This window comes from Macrobrachium nipponense, chromosome 33, assembly GCF_015104395.2.
Source record: "Macrobrachium nipponense isolate FS-2020 chromosome 33, ASM1510439v2, whole genome shotgun sequence".
In the NCBI taxonomy this organism is placed as follows: Eukaryota; Metazoa; Arthropoda; class Malacostraca; order Decapoda; family Palaemonidae; genus Macrobrachium; species Macrobrachium nipponense.
Genome location: NC_087219.1, coordinates 43330583 through 43356683, shown reverse-complemented (window position 1 = coordinate 43356683; position 26101 = coordinate 43330583). Strand labels below are relative to the sequence as shown.

Below are 26101 nucleotides of genomic sequence, written 5' to 3'. Positions count from 1 at the left end.
ATTTTCCCTTAGCCTCAGCTGCTTCTCCCTGTTCTGAATCCAAAGATTCTTCGTCAGAGAGGGAAAAAAAGTTAAAAGCTTCAATTAAGAAACTTCAAGCTCAGCTACGAGCTCTAAACCAAGGTAAGAGTTGTGATAGTGACTTGTGCAGTGTCCCCAGTGCAGTGGAGGGGGCGTCTGACCGGTTCCTCATTGCTCCTAGGCCTAGACCGCTTCCAAACTCCCAGGACCAGGGGAGGAGGAATGTCGAAAGCCGCAGGGAGGATGCAGAACATCCCCAACGGTCAGGCGTCCCTTCGGCAGATCCTGTTGTTAAGTCCCAGGCTGCCTCGGATTGCTGCAGAAAAGGCGTCCTAAAGGAGTGTTTTTCGGCCTCAGACTCTTCCTCTCCTAAACGAGGATGGAGTTCGGCCTCTCTTTCGCGCCCTTTGAAGAGAGCCTGGAAGGCGCCTAAAGGAGACGCGGCTGACTCCAGCCCAGAGCGTTTTCCCGAGGATTGGCCTTTGGGACCTAAGAAGACTAGACAAGAGGAGCCTTCTCTTCAGGATCCTACGAAGAAGTTTTTGGTTAATCTGCAAGAGCAGTTAGCTTCTCTCGTAGGCTCTTTTGCTAAGGACTCTACAAGGAGGAAGGATGTCTCGCTCCCTGTGAAGAGTTCCGCTAAGCGCCCCGCTTCGTATAGGAGAGAACCCTCACGATCTCCAGGGCGTTTTTTTATCGCCTTCGTCGAGAGACTCGTCTGATAGGAGTTGTTCTCCTGAGAGAAGAGCCCTTTCGCCCTATAGGCTGTCTTCCCCGAAGCGCCCTCTGAGACGTCGCGAATCGAGCAGAAGTCTCGATCGGTTTAGGTGCAAGGAACCGGAAAACCGATTTAGGAGTCAGGGCGCCAGGAGTCAGGGCGCCAGGAGTCAGGGCGCCAGGAGTTAGGACGCCAGAAGGCAGGACGCCAGGAGTACGTTAGGCGTCAAGTGTTAGGGCGCCAAGAGCCTGTTAAGCGTCAGGAATCAGGACGCGGGGATCTTTTCAAGCGCCCTGAATCAGGACGCCAGGAGCCTAGCAAGCGCCACGAACCTGACAATCCTAGACAACAAGAGTCTAGTAGGCGCAAGAGTGTTTCCGACAGGCAGGAGCCTCACTCATTCGTATAGAAGTGCTAATGTTCCGCGCTCCCCTTCTCGGGAAAGGAGTTCTTCTCCCGGGAAGAGCCAGATCACTCCAAAACGATCTCCTTCTGTGGATCAGTTGGACCAGGTATCGAAGACGAAGAGCCAGTAGAATGTAGCAGTTTTCTGACTACAAGAGACTTTCTCTTTTGCTGCTAAAGGAGTTCGGAGACTCCCCTTCATCCTGCGGACCCTCCTTCACCAGGATCGTTGATGTCTAGCACTAAAGCTCTCAAGTCGTCTTCCTTCGTCAAGATGCGCCCCGCTCTTTGTATGAAAAAGGCATTAAAGACTTTTTCAGAGTGGTTGACTTCCAGAAGGGAAGCGGGCAAGACAGTTTTTTCCTGCCCTCCTTCCAAGTTAACAGGCAAACCAGGAAGGTGGTACGAGACCAAAGAACCTATGGGGTTAGGTCTTCCTTCTTCCGCAGATGCGGATTTTGCTTCCTTAGTGGACTCTTCTAGGAGGAAGTCGTTGCTGTCTGCTAAGGCAACTTGGGGCATGTGTGAGCTAGACCACCTTCTAAAGGGCCTCTTTAAAACCCTAGAAGTCTTCAATTTTATGGACTGGGCTTTGGGAGCGTTAGCGAAGAGAGCTCAGGACACTGACTTTGTTTCCATGGAGGAACTTTCGAGCGTCCTGGCTTGCCCTGGACAGAGCGGTCATGGACGGTTCTGTGGAAGTTGCCTCTCTTTTTGGAACGGGAGTATTAAAGAAGAGATCTGTCTTTAGCTCTTTCTTAGCAAGAGCAGTATCACCTTTGCAAAGGACATCTCTTCTTTTTGCACCGTTATCCCCGCACCTTTTTCCACAAGAGACTGTTAGAGAGGTTTCTAAATCTCTTACGGAGAAGGCAACTCAGGATCTCCTCACGCACTCAGCCAAGAAGTTTAGGCCGGCAGTGCCTATAGAGAAAAAAAGAGAGACCCTCTTTTGTTCAGCCCTTTCGAGGTGCCTCCTCTTCTAGAGCCCCTCTTAGAGGTCGCAGACCAGAGAGAAGGAGTAGACCATCTAGAAGGTCCTTCGGGAAGTCTAGATGAGCAGGAAGTCCTCCAGACGAAGTAGGCGCCAGGCTACTCCACTTTGCCAAAGTCTGGGCGCAGAAGGGAGCGGACTCCTGGTCCCTCTCTATCCTGAAAAAAGGATACTTGATCCCCTTCAGGGAAAATCCTCCCTTGACGACAACTCCAAGGGAGTTGACCGCAAGATACTCGGATCCGGTCCGAAAGCTTGCTATGTTGCAAGCAGTGGAACAGATGATTTCCAAGGAAGCGGTAGAACTGGTTCAAGATCTCCAGTCTCCAGGATTCTACCAATCGGCTTTATTGCCTGGTTACCGAAAGCATCGGGGGGATGGAGACCGGTTCTAGACGTCAGTGCCCTGAATTCTTGTATTGAAGAAGAAATTTTCAATGGAGACGTCTTCCTCTGTTCTATCTGCTCTTCGTCCAGGGGACTGGATGTGTCCCTGGACCTTCAGGATGCGTATTTCCATGTGCCAATTCATCCGGCAGCAAGGAAGTATCTGAGGTTCATGTTCCAAGGGAAAGTGTTCCAGTTCCGAGCGATGTGCTTCGGACTTTCGACTGCCCCTCAAGTCTTTACGGACATCATGAAGAATGTAGCTTATTGGCTACATCTGGAAGGGATCAGGATCTCGTTATATCTGGACGATTGGCTAATAAGAGCCCAATCGGAGAAAAAATGTCTGGAGGACCTATTAGTTACTCTAAAGTTGACAAAGTCCTTAGGACTTTTAGTAAATCACGAGAAATCCATGCTGACTCCCCAGCAGAGTATTGTCTATCTGGGGATTCAGATGGATTTTCTTTCGGGATTTTCTAGCGTATCCTTCGCAGGAAAAGGAGAGAAGCTGCTTAGAAAAGGTGTCAGTCTTCTTAAGGAAAGAAACATTGTTCCGCGCAGGGAATGGGTATGAGCTTACTCGGTGGGGACCCATCGTTCCCTCGATGGAACAGTTTCGTTTCCTTAGGAAGACTTCACCTACGACCCCCTTCAGTTTTATCTGAAGGAAGAAGTGGGATTGGAAGTCCAACATCCTAGGAGATACATTTTCCACCGCTCGAAAGGGATCAAGAGGGGAATATCCGTTGGTGGTTAGAAATCCCAGAAACTAAGCAAGGGAATCTCCCTTTCGCTTACAGAACCCTCAGCCTTAGCGTTTTGTTTTGCAGACGCCTCAGATTTCAGGGTGGGGAGCTGACCCTAGGTTCGGAAGAAGTGTCAGGCACTTGGGAAGGGAAGGAGAACAAGTGTCCTGGCAACATTAAATCAAGAAAGAAAGGCTAACCAGCCCATTCATCTAGCTTTGGTTTCATGTTTCACAAGGAACACGGTCCTCAGGTCTGGGGGATTCAGATTCAACGTCTGGACAACACAACAGCCCTCGCTTATATAAAGAAACAACGTGGTGGGGACTGCATTCACCACTTTTTCCCTTTTACGAATCAGCAAATGTATCTGCTGATTTGGGCACAGGAAGGAAGTATCTCTATCCTCACAAGGTTTGTGCAGGGAGGGAGGAAAAAATGTCCGGGCAGATCTGTTTAAGCAGAAAAGGCAACAAGTCCTACCCACTTCAATGGACCTCGTCAATCCCTCAGAATTTTGCCAACAAAAACTTTTCGGCAATCTGTGGGGAAGGCCCAAATATAGCACCTGTTCGCGAAGACCAACAAAAGAACTCACAGATTAGAAACCTATTGCTACCCCGATCTCGTAGGATTCCTCCAAGCAGAATTAGCAGTAGGACAGTCTTTCCTTTCTGCTAGATTGGGAACGGGCTTGGACGCATACGCCTTCCCCCTCATCCTTTTCAATGATAGTGAGGAGAAGTATTGAGGAAGTTCGCCAGTTGCTCGGAAGGAAACAAGAAAATGACCCTCATCCAAAAAGCTCCCTATTCTGGCCGGCTCTCGATTGGTTCACAGAGGTGCTTGGAGTGGTTAGTTGGATTTTTCCAAGATCGCTTCCACTAATGGCAACGATCTTCTCAAACCAACCCCACTTCGACAGGTTTACACAAAAAACCTCCCCGCTCTAAAGTCTGAACCGCCTTGCAGACTGTCGAAGGAACTTGTCAGAGCAAGGGGCTTTTTTCTACGAGAAGTTGGCGAAGGCTATTGCAAGAGCCAGAAGAGTCTCCACTCTAAAGTATATCAGTCGAAGTGGGAGTTGTTTAGAAGATGGTGTAAGGGAAAGAAAATATCCTCCTCCAGTACCTCTGTAACTGAAATCGCAGATTTTCTCCTATATTTGAGAAAAGACTGTAACCTGGCAGTTTCAACAGTGAAGGGTTTACAGAAGTATGCTGGCCTCAGTTTTTCGACATAGAGGAATAGATCTGACGAATAATAAAGATCTTCATGACCTTATAAGGTCTTTTTGAGACCACGAAGAACATGTAATCAAGAAGCCTAGCTGGAACTTGGATGTGGTCCTCAAGTTCCTAATGTCGGAAAAAAATTTTGTACCGTTCACGCAGCTGCAGATTAGTTTTAGAGAGAGGGACTTAACGAGGGAAAGTCATTATTTCCATTTTTGCAGTTTAGCAAACAGCCAAGATGTAATTAGCGAGTTGCAAAGCTTTGGAAGGTTTAAAGTGGGGTTTAAGAAGGATTCAGCGATTTGCTCGTTATTTAAACCATTTTTTCTAGCGAAAAATGAAAATCCCTCAAAGCCTTGGCCAAGAAGCTTTGAGAAAAAGGACTCCATCTCATTAACAGGCGGGAGAGAACTAGAAAGGACTTTGTGTCCAGTCAGGGCACTCAAGTTCTACCTGGAGAAGAAGAAGTTGCTGAAATGGAAAGGAACAGAAGAAAGTCTTTGGTGCTCTGTAAGAGATCCGAAAAGAGCGATTTCTAAGAACGCCCTTACATACTTCAATAAAAGATGTATAAGGAAGCTCACCTTAAGTGCGAAGAAGAGCATCTCAAGGTTCTCAGAGTGAGAGCTCATGAAGTGAGAGCCATAGCTACGTCTATGGCATTTCACAAACATGGTCGCTTCAGGCTCTTATAGAGTCGACATTTTGGAGATGTAATTCGGTGTTCGCCTCGAATTACCTAAGAGACGTTTAAAATTTCCGTACGAAAAGTGCTTTGCTCTGGGAGCGTATGTTTCGGGCGAATTCAGTGCTGGGAGAAGGTGCTGAGGATAATCCTTTCATATTTAGTTTAAGGCTTAATTTACTGTTTCATACATTCAACTTACCTGTCGATATATACATAGCTATAGACTCCGTCGTTCCCGACAGAATTTCAAATTTCGCGGCACTCGCTACAGGTAGGTCAGTGATCTACCGCCCTGCTCTGGGTGGCAGGGCTAGGAACTATTCCCGTTTTCTAATCATAATCTCTCTGTCGCCGGCTGTATCACATTGTTGTTACTTCCTCCTGACTAGATTTCGTTTTTCGCAAAGCTTTTGATCATCTCTCGCTGATATTTGGTGACGTACTTGGATCGTTGTTTGGCATTCGCTATCGTGGACTGTTTTTTGGACTTGGTTTTGGATTTTGTGAATATGTCCTGATTCTAGTGTTAGTTTCAGAGTGTGTGTGAATGAGGGCTGTAAGGTGAGGATTCCGAAAGCTTCGGTAGATCCTCACACTAGTTGTAGAGGGTGTAGAATGGTTGAATGTTCAATTGAGAATACGTGTAATGAGTGTGAGAATCTGAGTGCACAAGAGTGAAGAATCTAACTTCTTACTTGAAGAAGTTAGAGAGAGATAGAGAGAGGAAGAAAACCCATAGAAGGTCTGCCTCTCATGATTTACTTTCTAAGCTCCTGTAGCTTCTTCCTATGATGATAATGGACCATGTTCTATTTCAGCCCGTTCACAAATGGACAATCCCTCTAGTTGCGGCTTCCGGAAAAATAGCAGGAACTTAGAGCTTCCCTTCAGAAAATGCAAGGAAAAGGTTCGCCTGCATTGGAAGGTAAGGAAAGTGAATGTGGCAATGTGGGAGTGATATTAGTGTCCCCAGTGTAGTGGAGGGGGCGTCTGGTCGTCTCTGCGACGCTCCAGGCCTAGACCTCTTCCAAGCTCCCTGGCCCGGAGGAGAAGGAAAGTCGAAAGCCGTACGGGGGTGTGGGAGGAGAATCCCCAACGATCAGGCGTCCCTTCGGCAGAATCGATCGTATCGACTGCTAAAGACCGCTATAAGAGGGTCCTACGAGAGTGCTTTTCGTCGTCGAGTTCGCCTTCTCCGAGAAAGGGAGGAAGGAGTCGAATCTTTCCCGTCCTTTGAAGAGGAGTATGCAAGAAGCGCCTGCCAGGCGCCAGGCGCCCTGCTGAACAAAATGAGATCAATTCGAGTCCCGAGCGGCTTCTCGGAAGGAAGGAGGAGCTCCTTCGGTAGTAAAAAAAGAGGGCGAGAATACAGTCAGACTCTGGGACTAGAGGAGATCCTAGAGCGCCTTACCAGATCTCCCTCTCCTGATTCGGAAGATTCCTCAACCAAGAAAAGTTTTGAAGATTTTGCAAGAGCAATTAGCCTTGCTAGCAGGAACTCGTTATAAGGAGCCTACTCGTAAGAAGGATGATAGGCTTCCTATTAAAAGATCTAAAGAACTATCTCCTGCCAGGCGCGACGCATCCTTCAGGGGAGTTGTCGCACAGGCGGCCATCTCTGGGGGGGGCGGTGCGCTAGGCAGGCGAGAAGTAGGAAAGGAAGCTACTCCTGTCAAGAGTAGGGCGCCAACCAGAAGCCAAACTCCGAGTAGGCGTAACGAGCCAGGACATTCAAGATCTTCAATCAAGCGTTATACTCCTCCCAGGCGCCAGGAGTATTCGGATCTTAATACTCCTACCAAACGCCAGGAGTATTCGGAACAAAATGCGCCTAATAAAGGCCATACTCCTCCCAGGCGCCAGGAGTTTTACGAAGCTTATACTCCTACCAGGCGCCAGGAATTTGCGGAACTTTATACTCCTACCACGCGCCAGGAGTATTATGAACACAATGCGCCTACGAGGCGCCAGGCGCCTGCTGAAAGCCAGGAGTATTCGAGGCGCTTTGCGCCTGCCAGGCGCCAGGCGCCTGATGAAAAGCCTGCCAGGCGCCAGGCGCCTGATGAATGCGCCTGCCAGGCGCCAGGCGCCTGATGAAAAGCCAGGGCCATGTGAAAGGAGGATTCGAGGCGCTTTGCGCCTGCCAGGCGCCAGGAGGATCCCAAGCACGCTACTCCTCCCAGGCGAGATACTCCTGCTGTACACCAGCCAGCATTCCTCGTATGAACCTGACACTCGGAAGAAGAGTAAGAGAAAGAATCAGTAGAAAGGAGAGAGCCTTCTCCTTCCGAGCCTCTTAACCCAGAAGATGCATCGGAGGATGAAATGAAGGAAGGATCTTCCAATTATAAAGTCCTTTCGGCCCTTCTGTTGGAGGATATGGAGACTCTTTGACACCAGATCTCCCCCTTCTCCACGTTCGCAGTTTTCGAGCAGAAAACACTCAAGTCTTCCTCTTTCCTGAAAATGAAGCCTGCCATTTCTATGAGGAGAGCGCTACATTCTCTTGACTCCTGGTTCAAGAAGAAGAAGGAGTTAGGAAGGACGGTCTTTTTGTATGCGCCAAACTTACAGGAAGGAGAGGAATTTGGTACGAAACGGGAGAGGATATGGGATTGTCTCTGTCCGTTCAGCCGAATCAGATTTCTCGAGTTTGGTGGATTCGTCTAGAAGGCACGCCTTGAATGCAGCAAAGGTTACATGGGGGCTTTCGGAAAACGGACCACCTCATCAAGGGTCTATTTCACACCCTAGAAGTTTTTAACTTCTTAGATTGGTCCCCTTGGGGTTCTGGCCAAGAAATCTCAAGAAAATGAACAACTCGACCCAGAAACCCTGAATTGTATCCTAGCCTGCATTGATAAGGCTGTTCGGATGGATCAGCTGAGGTATGCTCACTATATGGTGCAGGAGTGTTAAAGAAAAGAGCGGTGCACAGTGCTTTCCTCACAAAGGCCGTCTCGCATTCGCAGAGAGCCGCCTTATTGTTTTGCGCCTCTCTCTGAACACCTTTTTCCATCGCAGTTGGTGAAGGACATCGCACATTCTCTGACGGAAAAGGCCACCCAGGATCTCCTTAGACAATCATCAAGGAAGAGTAGGCCTGGGGCTAGTGAAGAGAAGAAAGTGGCTCTCCCAGCTCAGAAACAGCCCTTTCGAGGAGGTCTTCCAACTAGACCGATCGCCAGAAGGAAGTCACTGATAAGAGGGCAGGTCCTTCCTTCCGTGCTTTAAGAAAGGGAAATGAGAGTTCTGTCCTCCAGACACCCGTAGGAGCCAGGCTACAGTATTTTTGCGAAAGCCTGGGAAGACTTAGGAGCCAACACTTGGACGATGTCGATCATCAAGAAGGGGTATCGCATCCCATTCAAGGACATTCCTCCCTTGACAAACATCTGCCTGAGGGAATTGTCCGCCAGATACAGGGACCAGATGATGACGGACACTCTTCGTCAAATGGTGGAACAGATGTGGGAGAAAAGAGCAATAGAACTTGTACTGGATTGCAACTCCCCGGGGTTTTACAACCGCTTGTTTCTTGTAACAAAAGCCTCGGGAGGATGGAGACCGGTACTGGACGTAAGTGCGCTGAACAAATTTGTCGAACAACAGAAGTTCAGCATGGAAACGTCTGCCTTCAGTCCTTGCAGCACTACGGCAAGGGGATTGGATGGTGCCATAGACCTTCAGGACGCATACTTCCACATCCCGATCCACCCATTCGTCGAGGAAAGAGTACCTTCGATTTATGTTCGAAGGCAGAAATTATCAGTTCAGGGCCCTGTGTTTCGGCCTGTCCACGGCTCCTCAAGTCTTCACAGACGTGATGAAAAATGTAGCGAGACACCTACACTTGAAAGGGATAAATGTCTCAATGTACCTTGGGACGACTGGCTCATCAGAGCCAGGTCTCGAAAGCAGTGTTTGGAGGACCTGTTTAATAACACTGAGTTGACAAAGTCTTTGGGACTGATCGTGAACCTCGAGAAGTCTCAGATGATCCCCAGCCAGAACGTGGTTTATCTGGGGATTCAGATGGATTCTCGGGTTTTCGGGCTTTTCCATCGCAAGAGAGACTAAAGAAAGGCTGTGCCACAGTATCGAACTTTCTAGGGAAAGAGCGCACTTCGGCGAGGGAATGGCTGAGCCTTCTGGGAACCTTTCCTCGCTCGAACAGTTCTTCTCCTAGGGAGATTACATCTTCGACCGCTTCAGTTCTTCCTAAGAAGAAGTTGGAGTTGGAAGACAGGTCAGCTATCGGATACGTTTCCAATATCGGAAGAAGTAAAACACCATTTGAAGTGGTGGTTGCTTCCACTAAAGGAAAACAAAGGAGTGTCCCTGCAGGTACGGAACCCAAGCCTGACATTGTTTTCAGACGCCTCGGAGGCGGGCTGGGGTGCAACATTGGGACCCAGAGAAGTGTCAGGCACCTGGTCGGCAGAACAGGTGTCATGGCACATAAATTGCAAAGAGCTTTTAGCAATACACCTGGCGCTAAAGAGCTTCGAACACTTAGCAGAGGCCAAAGTCGTGCAGATAAATTCGGACAATACGACAGCTCTGGCTTATGTCAAGAAGCAAGGAGGGACGCACTCTTTTGCTCTGTACGAGCTGGCACGGGATCTACTGATTTGGGCGAACCAAAGGAAGATAATTCTTCTAACAAGGTTTGTTCAAGGGGAGAGGAATGTGAGAGCGACAGACTGAGCAGGAGATTCCAGGTCCTTCCCACAGAGTGGACACTCCACTCAGAAGTCTGTCAGAGCCTGTGGCGCCTTTGGGGGAAGCCTCAAATAGATCTTTTCGCCACATTCCTCTCCAAAAGAATAAGATACATTTTTGTGCCCTGGTGGAGGATCCCCGAGCTTATGCACAGCCCCTTTCCCTCCTGGACTCCAAAAGAATAGATACATTTTGTGACCTGGTGGAGGATCCCCGAGCTTATGCAACAGACGCCTTTCTCCTGGACTGGTCAGGAATAGACGTTTACGCGTTTCCCCCGTTCAAGATTCTGGGGGAAGTAGTCAGAAAATTCGTGGCAAATCCGAAGGAACCAAGATGACTCTGATCGCTCCGTATTGGCCAGCTCAAATCTGGTTCACAAGAGGTGATGGAATGGACAAGAGTGGACTTCCCCAGATCTCTTCCAAACAGAATAGATCTGCTCAAACAACCCCACTTCGAGAGGTACCATCAAATCTACCCGCTCTTGCTCTGACTGCCTTTCGACTATCGCAAAGACTCGTCAGAAGCGGAGGAGGGTTTTCCGTCGCAGGCAGCCAAATGCAATTGCTAGAGCCCGCAGATCATCTACGAGACGAGTATACCAATCGAAGTGGGAAGTTTTCAGAAACTGGTGTAGGTCGAAGAAGCTGTCCTCTTCCAGTACCTCTGTGACCGAAATTGCAGATTTCCTTCTGTTTCTTAGACAAGAGTCGCATCTCTCGGTACCAAAAACTTTAAGGGGTCCAGGGAGTATGCTCTCAGCAGTCTTTAGAAACAGAGGATTAGATCTAACGAATGACAAGGATTTGCACGACCTCATTCGTTCATGAAACATCTAAATCACGCGAACCTAAGGTTCCAAGCTGGAACTTAGATGTGGTTCTAAATTCCTCTCATCAGATGAATTCGAACCACTTCACACTGCTTCGTTTCCGTAATATCACGAGAAAGTGTTTGTTTCTGATGTCTCTTGCAACGGCAAAAAGAATCAGTGAGTTGCACGCCCTTGAATCAAGAGTTGGCTCAAAGGAGACTCGGCAATTTGTTCATCTTTCAGTCCCTTTTTCTGGCCAAAAATTGAAAACCCTTCGAATCCCTGGCCCAGGAGTTTCGAGGTTAAAGGACTTTCTAGCTTGGTGGGCAGAGAGGCAGAAAGATCCCTGTGCCCAGTTAGAGCTCTAAAGTTTTATCTGACAGGAAGAAGCAGTTGGGGGTTCGCAGAAAAGTCTTTGGTGCTCAGATGAAAGACCCCAAGAGAGCAATGTCTAAGAACGCATTAGCCTTCTTTGTGAGAAGTGTTATCACAGAAGCTCATAAGAAGTGTCCAGATGATTCGTTTAATCTCCTAAGAGATGGGACCCACAAGTGAGAGCAATCGCAACCTCGGTGGCGTTCCAAAGAAATATGTCACTTAAGAACATTTTGGATACACTTATTGGAGATGCAACTCTGTGTTTGCATCCCATTATTTAAAAGACGTACGAGTTACGTATGATAAATGCTTTTCGTTAGGTCCGTTTGTGTCAGCACAGACGGTTCTGGGTAAAGGAGAAAGCACCAATTCCTTAAATTAGGTACGTAACCCTCTTGTCGGATGTTCTCGGGTTTTTCGGTTGATGGGAGTGTCCAGTTGTCGCACATGGCGGCCTGCACTTCTCTTTATTGGAAAATCGAGTGACATCTGACTATTAGAGGTACAAAAATTTGTTATTTTTGTATGTATGATTTTCGAGTTTGTGGTTGTTTGCAAAGAGTTTGGGGGATGACTCTAGGCAATCTTAGAAACTAACACGGGTTAGGATCGGGTGATCGGGATTGGTTGTGTGCTCCTTAAAATTAGTGCGTGTTGGCATATAAGCGGATGTGCTCCCATTGTCAAACGCCATTTAGGATTCTGTCGAGTAAGTGGAAGAGACCCCATCGACAGATCCACAAGAATTCTTGGCCACAGATCACTATCTCGCTAAGGTTCTTGAGATGAAGCAGACTCCTAGGCGGTAGCCACGAAGTTCTTCCATCTAAGAAGGTAGGAACTAAGGTTTATTTTATACCTACAACATATGTTGTTTACCTGTCTAGTCAGTTAGTTAGCTGTCTCTTGCCCTCCACCAAAGGGTGTCAATCAGCTATGTATATATCTGACAGGTAAGTTGAATGTATGAAAATGACATTGTTATGATACATAAAGTTTCATACATACTTACCTGGCAGATATATACAATTGAAAAAGACCCACCCAGCCTCCCCGCGAGGAGACAGGTGGAAAGAGAGATTATGATTAGAAAACGGGAATAGTTCCTAGCCCTGCCACCCAGAGCAGGGCGGTAGATCACCTGACCTACCTGTAGCGAGTGCCGCGAAATTTGAAATTCTGTCGGGAACGACGGAGTCTATAGCTATGTATATATCTGCCAGGTAAGTATGTATGAAACTTTATTGTATCATAACAATGTCATTTGATTGGTGGTTGTTTTTATTGGTTAATTGTCAGAGGGAATAGGGACCCTCTTACAATTCATAGATTGTAACAATACTAACATGGTCAGGTGATCGGGATTGGCTTCAGTGCTCTTTCGTATTTGCTTTTAATTTAAAACCTTAACTCTGTCATGTAAGAGGGCGAGTCTCCATTGATATGACAAAGGTCAAGGCTCTACCATGTAAGTGGGTCAGCCCCCATTGGTACGATCCAGTATAGGCTCTGTCGCGTAAGCGGGCTAGCCCCCATTGACACGATCCACAAGAGTTATTCACCCATAGGGTTCATTTCCTCGTTGAAACTCTTGAGGCGAAGCAGACTCATCTGACAGGTTAGTTCATGAAGTCTTCAGCCCAATAAGGTAGGAACTATGGATTATGTTATCCAAGAACATAGGTTGTTTTTTCCCTGTTTTTTAATGTATTTAGTTTAAGTATTATTTTGTTTTTAGCTGTCTCTTGCCCGCCACCAAGGGTGCCAATCAGCTAAGTATATATCTGCTGGGTAAGTTACTTGTACAAAAATGATATTGTTAAGATACAATAAAGTTTTGTACATACTTACCTGGCAGATATATACGATTAATGGCCCACCCAGCCTCCCCTCAGGAGACAGGTGGAAGAGAAATTATGGCTTAGAAAACGGGAATAGTTCCAGACCCGCCACCCAGCGGCGGGAATGGTGGATCACCTGACCTACCTGTCGCGTGTGCCGCGAGTTTTGAAATTCTGTCGGGACGACCGAGTCTATAGCTAAGTATATATCTGCCGGGTAAGTATGTACAAAACTTTATTGTATTTTAACAATATCATTTTAGGTATCAGGATCCTTTGGGTCTGCAGGACCAGGAGCCAGACAGGCGCAAAGAGGCAGCAAGACGCAAGAAAGGGCGTCAAGAGCCTCTTAGAACACAGGATTCAGGACGTCAGGATTCTGCTAGAAGGCAGGAATCAGGACGCTATGAGCCAGGACGCCATGAGTCAGGGCGCCAGGAGTCAGGGCGCCAGGAGTCAGGGCGCCAGGAGTCAGGGCGCCAGGAGTCAGGGCGCCAGGAGTCAGGGCGCCAGGAGTTAGGACGCCAGGAGGCAGGACGCCAGGAGTACGTTAGGCGTCAAGTGTTAGGGCGCCAAGAGCCTGTTAAGCGTCAGGAATCAGGACGCGGGGATCTTTTCAAGCGCCCTGAATCAGGACGCCAGGAGCCTAGCAAGCGCCACGAACCTGGCGAACCTAGACGGACAAGAGTCTAGTAGGCGCAAGTGTTTCCGACAGCAGGGAGCTCAATCTTCGTATAGAAGTGCTAATTGTTCCGCGCTCCCCCTTCTCGGGAAAGGAGTTCTTCTCCCGGGAAGAGCCAGATCACTCCAAAACGGTCTCCTTCTGTGGATCAGTTGGACCAGGTATCGGAAGACGAAGAGCCAGTAGATGTAGCAGTTTCTGACTACAAGAGACTTTCTCTTTTGCTGCTAAAGGAGTTCGGAGACTCCCTTCATCCTGCGGACCCTCCTTCACCAGGATCGTTGATGTCTAGCACTAAAGCTCTCAAGTCGTCTTCCTTCGTCAAGATGCGCCCCGCTCTTTGTATGAAAAAGTCATTAAAGACTTTTTCAGAGTGGTTGACTTCCAGAAGGGAAGCGGGCAAGACAGTTTTTTCCTGCCCTCCTTCCAAGTTAACAGGCAAACCAGGAAGGTGGTACGAGACCAAAGAACCTATGGGGTTAGGTCTTCCTTCTTCTGCAGATGCGGATTTTGCTTCCTTAGTGGACTCTTCTAGGAGAAGTCGTTGCTGTCTGCTAAGGCAACTTGGGGCATGTGTGAGCTAGACCACCTTCTAAAGGGCCTCTTTAAAAACCCTAGAAGTCTTCAATTTTATGGACTGGGCTTTGGGAGCGTTAGCAAAGAGAGCTCAGGACACTGACTTTGTTTACCATAGGAGGAACTTTACGAGCGTCCCTGGGCTTGCCTGGGGACAGAGCGGTCATGGACGGTTCTGTTGAAGTTGCCTCTCTTTTTGGAACGGGAGTATTAAAGAAGAGATCTGTCTTTAGCTCTTTCTTAGCAAGAGCAGTATCACCTTTGCAAAGGACATCTCTTCTTTTGCACCGTTATCCCCGCACCTATTTCCACAAGAGACTGTTAGAGAGGTTTCTAAATCTCTACGGAGAAGGCAACTCAGGATCTCCTCACGCACTCAGCCAAAGAAGTTTAGGCCGGCAGTGCCTATAGAGAAAAAAGAGAGACCCTCTTTTGTACAGCCCTTTCGAGGTGCCTCCTCTTCAAGAGCCCCTCTTAGAGGTCGCAGACCAGATAGAAGGAGTAGACCATCTAGAAGGTCCTTCGGGAAGTCTAGATGAGCAGGAAGTCCTCCAGACGAAAGTAGGCGCCAGGCTACTCCACTTTGCCAAAGTCTGGGCGCAGGAGGGAGCGGACTCCTGGTCCCTCTCTATCCTGAAAAAAGGATACTTGATCCCCTTCAGGGAAAATCCTCCCTTGACGACAACTCCAAGGGAGGGAGTTGACCGCAAGATACTCGGATCCGGTCCGAAAGCTTGCTATGTTGCAAGCAGTGGAACAGATGATTTCCAAGGAAGCGGTAGAACTGGTTCAAGATCTCCAGTCTCCAGGATTCTACAATCGGCTATTCCTGGTACCGAAAGCATCGGGGGGATGGAGACCGGTTCTAGACGTCAGTGCCCTGAATTTCTTTGTATTGAAGAAGAAATTTTCAATGGAGACGTCTTCCTCTGTTCTATCTGCTCTTCGTCCAGGGGACTGGATGGTGTCCCTGGACCTTCAGGATGCGTATTTCCATGTGCCAATTCATCCGGCAGCAAGGAAGTATCTGAGGTTCATGTTCCAAGGGAAAGTGTTCCAGTTCCGAGCGATGTGCTTCGGACTTTCGACTGCCCCTCAAGTCTTTACGGACATCATGAAGAATGTAGCTTATTGGCTACATCTGGAAGGGATCAGGATCTCGTTATATCTGGACGATTGGCTAATAAGAGCCCAATCGGAGAAAAAATGTCTGGAGGACCTATTAGTTACTCTAAAAGTTGACAAAGTCCTTAGGACTTTTAGTAAATCACGAGAAATCCATGCTGACTCCCCAGCAGAGTATTGTCTATCTGGGGATTCAGATGGATTCTCGGGATTTTCTAGCGTATCCTTCGCAGGAAAGGAGAGAACGTTGCTTAGAAAAGGTGTCAGTCTTCTTAAGGAAAGAACATTGTTCAGCGAGGGAATGGATGAGCTTACTGGGGACCCTCTCCTCGATGGAACAGTTCGTTTCCTTAGGAAGACTTCACCTACGACCCCTTCAATTTTATCTGAAGGAGAAGTGGGATTGGAAGTCCAACAATCTAGGAGATACATTTCCAATCTCGAAAGGGATCAAGGAGAATATCCGTTCGGTGGTTAGATCCACAGAAACTAAGCAAGAGAATCTCCCTTCGCTTACAGAACCCTCGCCTAGCGTTGTTTGCAGACGCCTCAGATTCAGGGTGGGGAGCGACCCTAGGTTCGGAAGAAGTGTCAGGCACTTGGGAAGGAGAACAAGTGTCCTGGCACATAAACAAGAAAGAGCTAACAGCCATTCATCTAGCTTTGTTTCATTTCGAGGAACAGGTCTCAGGTCTGGGGATTCAGATTCACTCGGACAACACAACAGCCCTCGCTTATATAAAGAAACAAGGGGGGACGCATTCCTTTTCCCTGTACGAATCAGCAAAGGATCTGCTGATTTGGGCTCAGGAAAGGAAGATCTCTCTCCTCACAAGGTTTGTGCAGGGAGAGAAAAATGATCCGGGCAGATCTGTTAAGCAGAAAAGAACAAGTCCTACCCACGGAATGGAACTCTCAATCCTCAGATTTGCCAACAACTTTGCATCTGTGGGGAAGGCCCAATATAGACCTGTTCGCGACCAACAAGAATCACAGATTAGAAACCTATTGCTCCCCGATCTCGGATCCTCAAGCAGTAGCAGTAGACAGCTTTCTGCTAGATTGGACGGGCTTGGACGCATACGCCTTCCCTCCTTTCAAGATAGTAGGGAGAAGTATTGAGGAAGTTCGCTTGCTCGGAAGGAACAAGAATGACCCTCATCGCTCCCTTCTGGCCGGCTCTCGATTGGTTCACAGAGGTGCTGGAGTGGTTAGTGGATTTCCAAGATCGCTTCCACTAAGGAACGATCTTCTCAAACAACCCCACTTCGACAGGTTTCACAAAAACCTCCCCGCTCTAAGTCTGACCGCCTTCAGACTGTCGAAGGACTTGTCAGAGCAAGGGGCTTTTCACGAGAAGTGGCGAAGGCTATTGCAAGAGCCAGAAGAGTCTCCACTTCTAAAGTATATCAGTCGAAGTGGGAGTTGTTTAGAAGATGGTGTAAGGGAAAAAAAATATCCTCCTCCAGTACCTCTGTAACTGAAATCGCAGATTTTCTCCTATATTTGAGAAAAGACTGTAACCTGGCAGTTTCAACAGTGAAGGGTTACAGAAGTATGCTGGCCTCAGTTTTCGACATAGAGGAATAGATCTGACGAATAATAAAGATCTTCATGACCTTATAAGGTCTTTTGAGACCACGAAAGAACATGTAATCAAGAAGCCTAGCTGGAACTTGGATGTGGTCCTCAAGTTCCTAATGTCGGAAAAATTTGTACCGTCTCACGCAGCTTCGTTTAGAGACTTAACGAGAAAGTCATTATTCCTTTTTGCGTTAGCAACAGCCAAGAGAATTAGCGAGTTGCAAGCTTGGAAGGTAAAGTGGGGTTTAAGAAGGATTCAGCGATTTGCTCCTTTAAACCATTTTTTCTAGCAAAAAATGAAAATCCCTCAAAGCCTTGGCCAAGAAGCTTTGAGATAAAAGGACTAGCTTCATTAACAGGGAGAGAACTAGAAAGGACTTTGTGTCCAGTCAGGGCACTCAAGTTCTACCTGAAGAAGAAGAATTGCTGAAAGGTGCAGAAGAAAGTCTTTGGTGCTCTGTAAGAGATCCGAAAAGAGCGATTTCTAAGAACGCCCTTACATACTTCATAAAAGATGTAATAAGGGAAGCTCACCTTAAGTGCGAAGAAGAGCATCTCAAGGTTCTCAGAGTGAGAGCTCATGAAGTGAGAGCCATAGCTACGTCTATGGCATTTCACAAAACATGGTCGCTTCAGGCTCTTATAGAGTCGACATTTTGGAGATGTAATTCGGTGTTCGCCTCGAATTACCTAAGAGACGTTAAAATTTCGTACGAAAAGTGCTTTGCTCTGGAGCGTATGTTTCGGCGAATTCAGTGCTGGGAGAAGGGGCTGAGGCTAATCCTTCCTATTTAGTTTAAGGCTTAAATTACTGTTTATTGGTGGTTGTTTTTATTGGTTAATTGTCAGAGGGAATAGGGAACCCTCTTACAATTCATAGATTGTAACAATACTAACATGGTCAGGTGATCGGGATTGGCTTCAGTGCTCTTTGTGATTTGTTTAATAACCTTAACTCTGTCATGTAAGAGGGCGAGTCTCCATTGATATGACAAAAGGTCAAGGCTCTACCATGTAAGTGGGTCAGCCCCCATTGGTACGATCCAGTATAGGCTCTGTCGCGTAAGCGGGCTAGCCCCCATTGACACGATCCAAGAGTTTATTCAACCATAGGTTCATTCCTCGTTGAAACTCTTGAGGCAAGCAGACTCATCGACAGTAGTCATGAAGTCTTCAGCCCAATAAGGTAGGAACTATGGATTATGTTATCCAAGAACATAGGTTGTTTTTTTCCCTGTTTTTTAATGTATTTAGTTTAAGTATTATTTTGTTTTTAGCTGTCTCTTGCCCGCCACCAAGGGTGCCAATCAGCTAAGTATATATCTGCTGGGTAAGTTACTTGTACAAAAATGATATTGTTAAGATACAATAAAGTTTTGTACATACTTACCTGGCAGATATATACGATTAATGGCCCCACCAGCCTCCCCTCAGGAGACAGGTGGAAGAGAAATTATGGCTTAGAAAACGGGAATAGTTCCAGACCCCGCCACCCAGCGGCGGGAATGGTGGATCACCTGACCTACCTGTCGCGTGTGCCGCGAGTTTTGAAATTCTGTCGGGACGACCGAGTCTATAGCTAAGTATATATCTGCCGGGTAAGTATGTACAAAACTTTATTGTATCTTAACAATATCATATTTCATATATTCTTTGTTAAAACCTCAGTTTCATTAATGAAAATGAAGATATGGCATATTTTATCCCCGTCGTTGCCAGATCTGAGTTTAGGGGACCTATGATTTTTAAGAGGATTTAAAAGGTCATGGTCAATATCATTAAAGGATACTCGCTCTCGATCACCTGCAGTGATAAGTATGGACAGCCCAGCCCAAGTGACTCCCGTAAATGTCTTCACCCACCACCTGAGGCCAAGGAAATAGTTTATAATTTCCTGAAATACTTCATTTTATAAAAACACCACGAAGGTCCTGTAACTGATGTTTTGAAGGCTCTCCAGAGAACATCTGAAGCAACAAAAGTGTCAGAAATGACTATTCGTAGACTTAACAAGGAAGCAAGAGAGATGGGAAATATAGTGGAATCTCCAGTGTTTCAAAAAAGAAAAGAGAAAGTGGGTCCTGTTACTGACTTGGATTATTTTGATAAAAATGTTATGCAAAGAAGGAATGAGTGGTTGTCTTTTCTAAGGGTACAATAGATCAATTGACTTATGAATTTATGTCTCAAGTCCAAACACCGGAGCCAACAGGCCATTCAGTGCATCTATAATTATAGAAAGAGAAAGAATAGCTAAATAGAATCGGGAATGAAAAAAAAAAGTTAACAGGGAAGAAGCAAACCCTTTCCCTCGACTCCCAAGGTCTAAAGCAAATCCTCCTAATAAGGATTATATCTGCGGGAAGCATTTTATGGGACTTACATACCTGTAGATATGACAACTCTGCCATTTCTACCTGGCCCCGCCTTGACTGCTACATACTGATATGAGTTATCTGTAGCTTGTTTAAGGTGCTCTACCTCCTCTCAACTTACCCATTTCCTTACACTTTTAGTGATCATAGGCCTTTTTGGTTCCCTTTGCAAAGTTGTGATAAGTTGTTCATGGCCCAACCTTTTCCAAAGAGATTTGTCATGCACACTGTCTCATCAATAACAACATGTACATATAAGCTGGAGCTTATATGTATTAATAAATACAAAAACTATTTTCTCTCAGTTGTATATCAAAGATTGTAAACAGGTCAGGAAGAAGTTATGCTGTTAGTTTCAAAAGAAATTTCCTATTTACCATGGTAGCTGGTGATCATAACAATGAAATAAGTTGACTTTAGTATGACATTCCCAACATAGAGAGCTGAAGCATCATGTCTCAAAAATATCCTTGCATATATATACAGGATCAAATTTTCATTGGTCATCTCCTAATTGGCAGAAATTACTTCACATGAGTAAAGTTCAAGTTTTGAAACCCATTCACATAAAGCTGTGGAATTTCTTTCTAAGAAGACAGATTTATGTTCGAATCGGATTACAATTGCAATCAAGCACTGTAGAAATGTTGTAGTTTTTCAGCATTCGTAATTAAATGTATCCCTTATAAATTTTATGAATTTTCTTCAAATACTGTATATCATTATCAAAATATGACTGCATTGATTACTTTAGTCTTGTCTTCAGCTTAATATCTAGGTAATAATATCTATGTCTAACCATGTATTTGTTTAATTTTTCAATTTTGTTTTACAGGTCTGCAAAAGTAAAGGGCGTGCGCTTGGCCATCTTAGGCAAGTAAGATTGGGTCCACAAGAAGCCTCTAATAATGCAGGAGTAATTTTTGTGTACAGGGTATAGTTGAAATACTGTGGTAGCCTTATCAAGTGTTCCATTGCTTAAGAAATAGTAAACATTAAACCGCAAAACTACTCTTGCTACCGAATCGGTAGGTACGCAAGGAAATCTCAACACTTTTGGAGGTTTAATTGAGATTTTGTCATCTAAAGCTTATTGGAACTCATGTGCAAACAAGAGCTATAAGTTTTTTTTAACAAACTTGAAAATTTGAAATTTGAGTATATCTTCTACTAATTCTGGCTTCAGATGGTGTATGGGAAGCTTGTAAAACCAACAAAATAATAGCAGTTATCTACTATAGAGACATTGCTTCAAGTATCCTTTCATTATTTTAAAGACTAGATAATTCACTGAACTAGGTAGAATATCAGTTGGAACATTCACTATGAAAAGTTTTATAACTACCAGTGGATGTTCTTCAACTTTATTAGCTACTGTATGGCTAGTTTTAGGATTGCCTCTACTTGGTGAAAGCTTATCCATGGGATACAAATATGGAAGACCAAGGAATGGATTCATGTACCCGCCACCCAAGCCGAAGGGAGTGACCTTGCCTCCTGATCAGTGGTTTGTTCAAAAACTGGACCATTTTAACCCAACAGACACCAGCACATGGTCACAGGTTAGTCTCTCCATTGGTGTGTCACTTTAGCTAACAAGACCAGTTTCTGCCTGTTCACAAGGCCTGGGCTGTCTTGATTATAACTGTATTTATCAGTATTGACATGCTTAGTTTTAACAGTTGTTTGAAAAGATCTTTAAACCAACTATATTAAAGTTACTTAGCATTTCCTTGTTTTCATTTATTTCCTTCACACCTTTCTCTTCACCTTTTTAATTCTATTCTGTGGAAGTCTTCTTTGAAAGTTAGTGTTGATTTAAGCACTTTTCATTGGAATATTTAGTTTAAATGATAGCAATGATAATTACTGTACAAATATGTAAAATGTAGATCCTGTTAAAAGTATTGTAGACAGGTTCAGGTGTAAGAAATTAATTTATGAATTAGTGACAAAACTTGTGAAATTTTGATCTTCAAAACCAGAAAATATTGTTCAGATTGGTAACAAATATAAAAAATCTAGAGTAAACTTTTGGAGAAATGATCATAAAATATTCTTGTTATTAAATGATTTACTGGTAAATCCTTTTAATGCATTGCAATTTTACTTTTGTTATGTAGTAACGTTCCCTAAAAGTCAGGGACATTTGAGAAGAGCAAAAATCCTGTTAATACTATAGGATAATCAACTTACAACTTGTCTGTTAACTTGTCTACTGCAATCTACCAATATGGGAAGGAATCTTAAGTGGAAACTTATTTTTGTTTTTTATGATACTTTTGTTTATTTACTGTATTTTAACTAAGAATAATTTATATACGTACTTCGTAATTCTGATTACTGTCTAGCAATGATAGCCTTCCTTAGGGATTAGAATAGGCTGATGTAAACTTAACTTTTACCCTCTAAGAAGTATAGTTAATTTCCTAGAGTTATTTTAGGAAGAAAAGCATCTTTGACACTGGGAAAAGTATTATACGTATATACATAAATGTATGTACAGTTTATATGTAGTATATGATAATTTTTATTGAAATAGGTGTTCTGTATAGTATCAGTAAAAGTACTTAGTGAAACACGTCTTCAGTACTAATGCTTCCAATTTTTTTTATTTGAAAGCTAGCCTAAATTCAATAAACCTGTATGCCTAAGAAACAGAAAAACATCCAATGCTTTGGAGTTTACAATGTATAGTATTTCCCTTGCAGAGATATTTCACCAATTCCTCATTCTACAAACCAGGAGGACCTGTGTTTTTGATGATAGGAGGAGAAGGCCCTGCTAACCCAATATGGATGGTAGAAGGTGCCTGGATTCCGTATGCTGAACGTCTCAATGCATACTTGATAAGCCTGGAACATCGTTACTATGGAAAAAGCCATCCAACTGAGTAAGTTTTACTTTAGTGTTTGACAATATGAAAAAATAATTGATTATTATGTTTTCAAAGGACACCCAGGTGTTATGAGAGTTATTACCTGAAGTGTCTGGGCACTGTAAAACAGGAATACTGTTTTAATATTTTCAGCATTAGTTTTCATACATTCAACTTCCCTGTCAGATATATACGATTAGCTATAGACTCCGTCGTCCCCGACAGAGAAAATCTAAGTATATATCTGCCAGGTAAGTATGAATGAAACTTTATTGTACAATAACAATAGCATTTTCATACATTCAACTTCCCTGTCAGATATATACGTAGATTTTCTCTGTCGGGGACGACGGAGTCTGTAGCTAATCGTATATATCTGCCAGGTAAGTATGTATGAAACTTTATTGTACAATAACAATATCATTTTATTAGAATAGCTGGCAAATCTTTATTGTATTTTTAAGAAAATGAAGATACAAACTTCATTAATGGTGAGCAGTTTTCATTCCATTTATATTTCAGTCAGATGACAAGCTGATTCAGTTCCGTAATACAGTAGTTGGCAAAATCTCATTGCAGATGTACAGACTTCTTTAGTGGTGATGTAGTTTTTATTCCGCTCATATCTTTGCCAGAAGACAAGTTGATTCATTTCAATAACAAGCGTACAGTTAGAATTTGTTATTTTATTGTGTTCTGGACAATTTGAGGCTTTTAAAATTATTTAATGCACTACATTTAGGAGGCACCTGATTTAAAGATTTAAAGCTCATTTGTGAGAGGCAGAAGCCTGGGATACAGTGCATTTTACGCATTGTCATAGAGACCAAACATACAGTATGTGATTAACACCATAGCCCCCTTCTCCATCCTAGCTAGGACCTGGGGTACTTGGCAGTAGTTGCTGATGATGCACAAAGACATTACAGTCATGTTGCTAATGAATATTTGCGGGCCATGCGGAGGGTTTGAACTTAGGACATTTACATCGTGAAGTCTAGGTGAAACTAGCAGAGCTACCACAACTGTACAAAGTCATGCTAATTTTTCAAAATGGCTGTATGAGTTATTCATGAGTTCTTACATGCTTCTTATATGTAATGTAAGAAATTTTGGCAGCATTATAATACATACAAAGAATCAAGACATAAGTAATACAGTAATTGATTTTACCTTTCTCCTATGGATTTTGAATGGTTTATGCTGAACTGCAACATTCACTAGATAATCATAAAATAAAGAAAAACTTTAAGATTAAAGAAACATTAGTTTATGGATTTATGAAGATAAAAGTATGAAAGGTTATGTCATTTTTCAGCAGACATAGGTTTGTATTTTGCAAAGGTTTTGTATGCTACTGCTATTAATACTGTGGCTTCACTGAAAATTACTGCTCATGGTATGTATGGAACTTATGCATCTGTCACCTTTCTTCACCAACACCATGGCCATCTGATCCTCTTCTCTGTTATTTTGAGGATTGCACACACTGAACATGGTGTTGGTCCATTCTGCCACCTTATGAGGCTGTAGTGCTTGAAAATGTAGCAGCAACTTAATTTTCTAATCTCTTTGTAATTCAGGACATTTGGTTTTTATAGAGATGTCTCTGTTGAGAACCTGGTATATCTGAGTAGTGAGCAGGCCTTAGCTGACTTGGCTACTTTCACTGTTGCTATGAAAGAGAAACTTGGACTGAAAGATAACAAGTGGATTGCATTTGGTGGGTCATATCCAGGCTCCTTGGCTGCATGGTATCGTCTTAAATACCCTCACTTGGTGCATGGGTCCATTGCCTCAAGTGCCCCCATAGTTGCCCAGATTGATTTTAGAGGTGAGTGTTGCAAGTTGTTCTTTTTTCAAAACACTGGAAAAGTTAAGTAAACAAAGTTGTTGATTAGAGGGCTAAAGAGGAATATTATTAGATGCAGGACATTGTTTGGCCCAGTGTACAGTATATATTTTTATCCTGGGATTTTGTATTTTAGTAATCATTGATATTAAATGCTACCCATATTCTTCCTTCTCTGATGAGTAATATCATTATATGTCTGCCTTTTCTTCCTGTCTTATTTTTATATTCATTCAGGCGTGGAGTATAAAATACCCAGTTCCCTATCCTGTCTTTCTTTTACAAAATCCTTAGAAAGCCATGAGAATATATTACATTTTATTGAACCTTGAGTGTAGAGACCATGAAAAGTCATTCGAATTTTACATATAAGTATTATATTTTGCTTAATGATAGGTATAAATGAATGGAAACTAAAAGCTTTGTGTATTTTGACATTTTCTTAATTTTGCAGTCTTAGTTATTGAATCCACACAAAAACTACAAACATTAAATCCTTTAATTATTTTCTTATGATGATTGCCCTTATACTGACAGAATACCTGGAGGTTGTTCGTGATGCCCTAGCAACAGTCAGTGAGGCTTGTAATACTGCCATTAAAGAAGCAACAAGACAGTTACAACTGCTTATGGCTCATAGAGTTGGTTGGCAAAACATTACGAAACGTTTCAAGTAAGTCATTCACTTGAGTTTAGAGAGGAGATTGCTTATTAGAAACTCATTAATTATAAATGTTTTTAATTCTGTGTAATGGCTCTTCAGTAGCATGAGTTTGGACTGATCATAAATTATCATTTTAAGTTCACCCAAAAGATGCTTCCATTGTAAGTCATTCTATTTTATAAGTAAATAGTGTAGTATAGAACTTTGTGTCGCTTTATCAGAATGAGCCCCAGTAGGTATTTAGTACAGTTTGCCATTCATATTCATCATCCATTTGTCCTTATAGATTTGCAATACCTATTATTTTGAGGTTTTTGGCATTTTCCATTGATGAGTGATGTAATTGTCCATCGTTGGTAGTGTGAGTTTTGTTGTATTCTATAGTTATTCAGTTATTGTTTCTCCCAGGTTCTTCCCTCTTGGTGATGGCTTCTGAAACAGCCTTATTTTCACTGCTTATGCATCCAGTTAAGATACTTTACTCCTCACACATGGAGGTTATTCAGTATTCAATTGAGAGTTTTTTTTCAGATGTTGCAGCATTGGCTATCACCACCCCTTGCAGTTCCCCTGACAGTTAACTTTACCAAGGAAAGTGGGTCAATACATTGCTTGGTGTAACAAATAGGGCACTTTTCATGCTAGTATGAATTGGGGCAATCAGAGAGCCATTGCAAGGAAGTTTGGCAATTCATAATTAATATGAGTTGTTTACCTGTATTGTTGCCTTTCATGAATTTTAGGTTCTGCAGAGATTGGTAAGAGATCGTAATTTTACTGTATGAACAAAGTTGGACATCAAGATACGTTATGCAAATCATTTTGATTTGATAACAATAAGTCATTTTCAAAAGTACATATACTACAGTGGTACCTCAACATACGAAGGCTCAACTTACGAAAAACTCGAGATACGAAAGCAAATACGAAGATTTTTTTGGCTCTACATACGAAAATAGTTTGTTACGAAAGGTTGTTACTGTAAAGTCCCGAGATTTGCCTGGACCACCAAGAACAATTTTAAAACTGGCACGCCGCCAACTGAGTAAACTCGCCACCATCCTCCCACTCTCCCATTGGTTGCTGCTAGTCACCCCATAATATGGAGGAGTAATGATAGTAGTTTATATTTGACAACGTCTCCAAAAGTTGTGAGAGAGAGAGAGAGAGAGAGAGAGAGAAAATGAGAGAATGAATGGGAGTGGTTAAATGGCGGTTGGAAGCATGTCTGTTGTGGCGCTCTGTAGTATGTCAGTGGAAGTCTGTTACAAGAGTCAAGCAGTGAGGGGTCTGGTGAGGTCAGAGTTGGTTTTTGCAGCAGTTATCCTTTGGTGGTTAGTTGTTTTGGTGTTATTTGATAGTTTCATACATTCAACTTACCTGTCAGATATATACTTAGCTATAGAC

At 43.9% G+C, this 26101-nt stretch overlaps 1 protein-coding gene across 1 annotated transcript in view; it reads left to right on the top strand.

The window, feature by feature from the left end:
• LOC135203127 (putative serine protease K12H4.7) overlaps positions 1 to 26101 on the top strand; it is a 232294-nt gene that overhangs the window by 4738 nt on the left and 201455 nt on the right. Inside the window, exons 2-5 of the mRNA XM_064232771.1 lie at positions 20136 to 20862; positions 22012 to 22193; positions 23780 to 24012; positions 24568 to 24703. Of these exons, the coding sequence (XP_064088841.1) occupies positions 20626 to 20862; positions 22012 to 22193; positions 23780 to 24012; positions 24568 to 24703 (788 nt within the window). The 5' untranslated portion in view covers positions 20136 to 20625. The remainder of the gene's footprint in view (positions 1 to 20135; positions 20863 to 22011; positions 22194 to 23779; positions 24013 to 24567; positions 24704 to 26101) is intronic.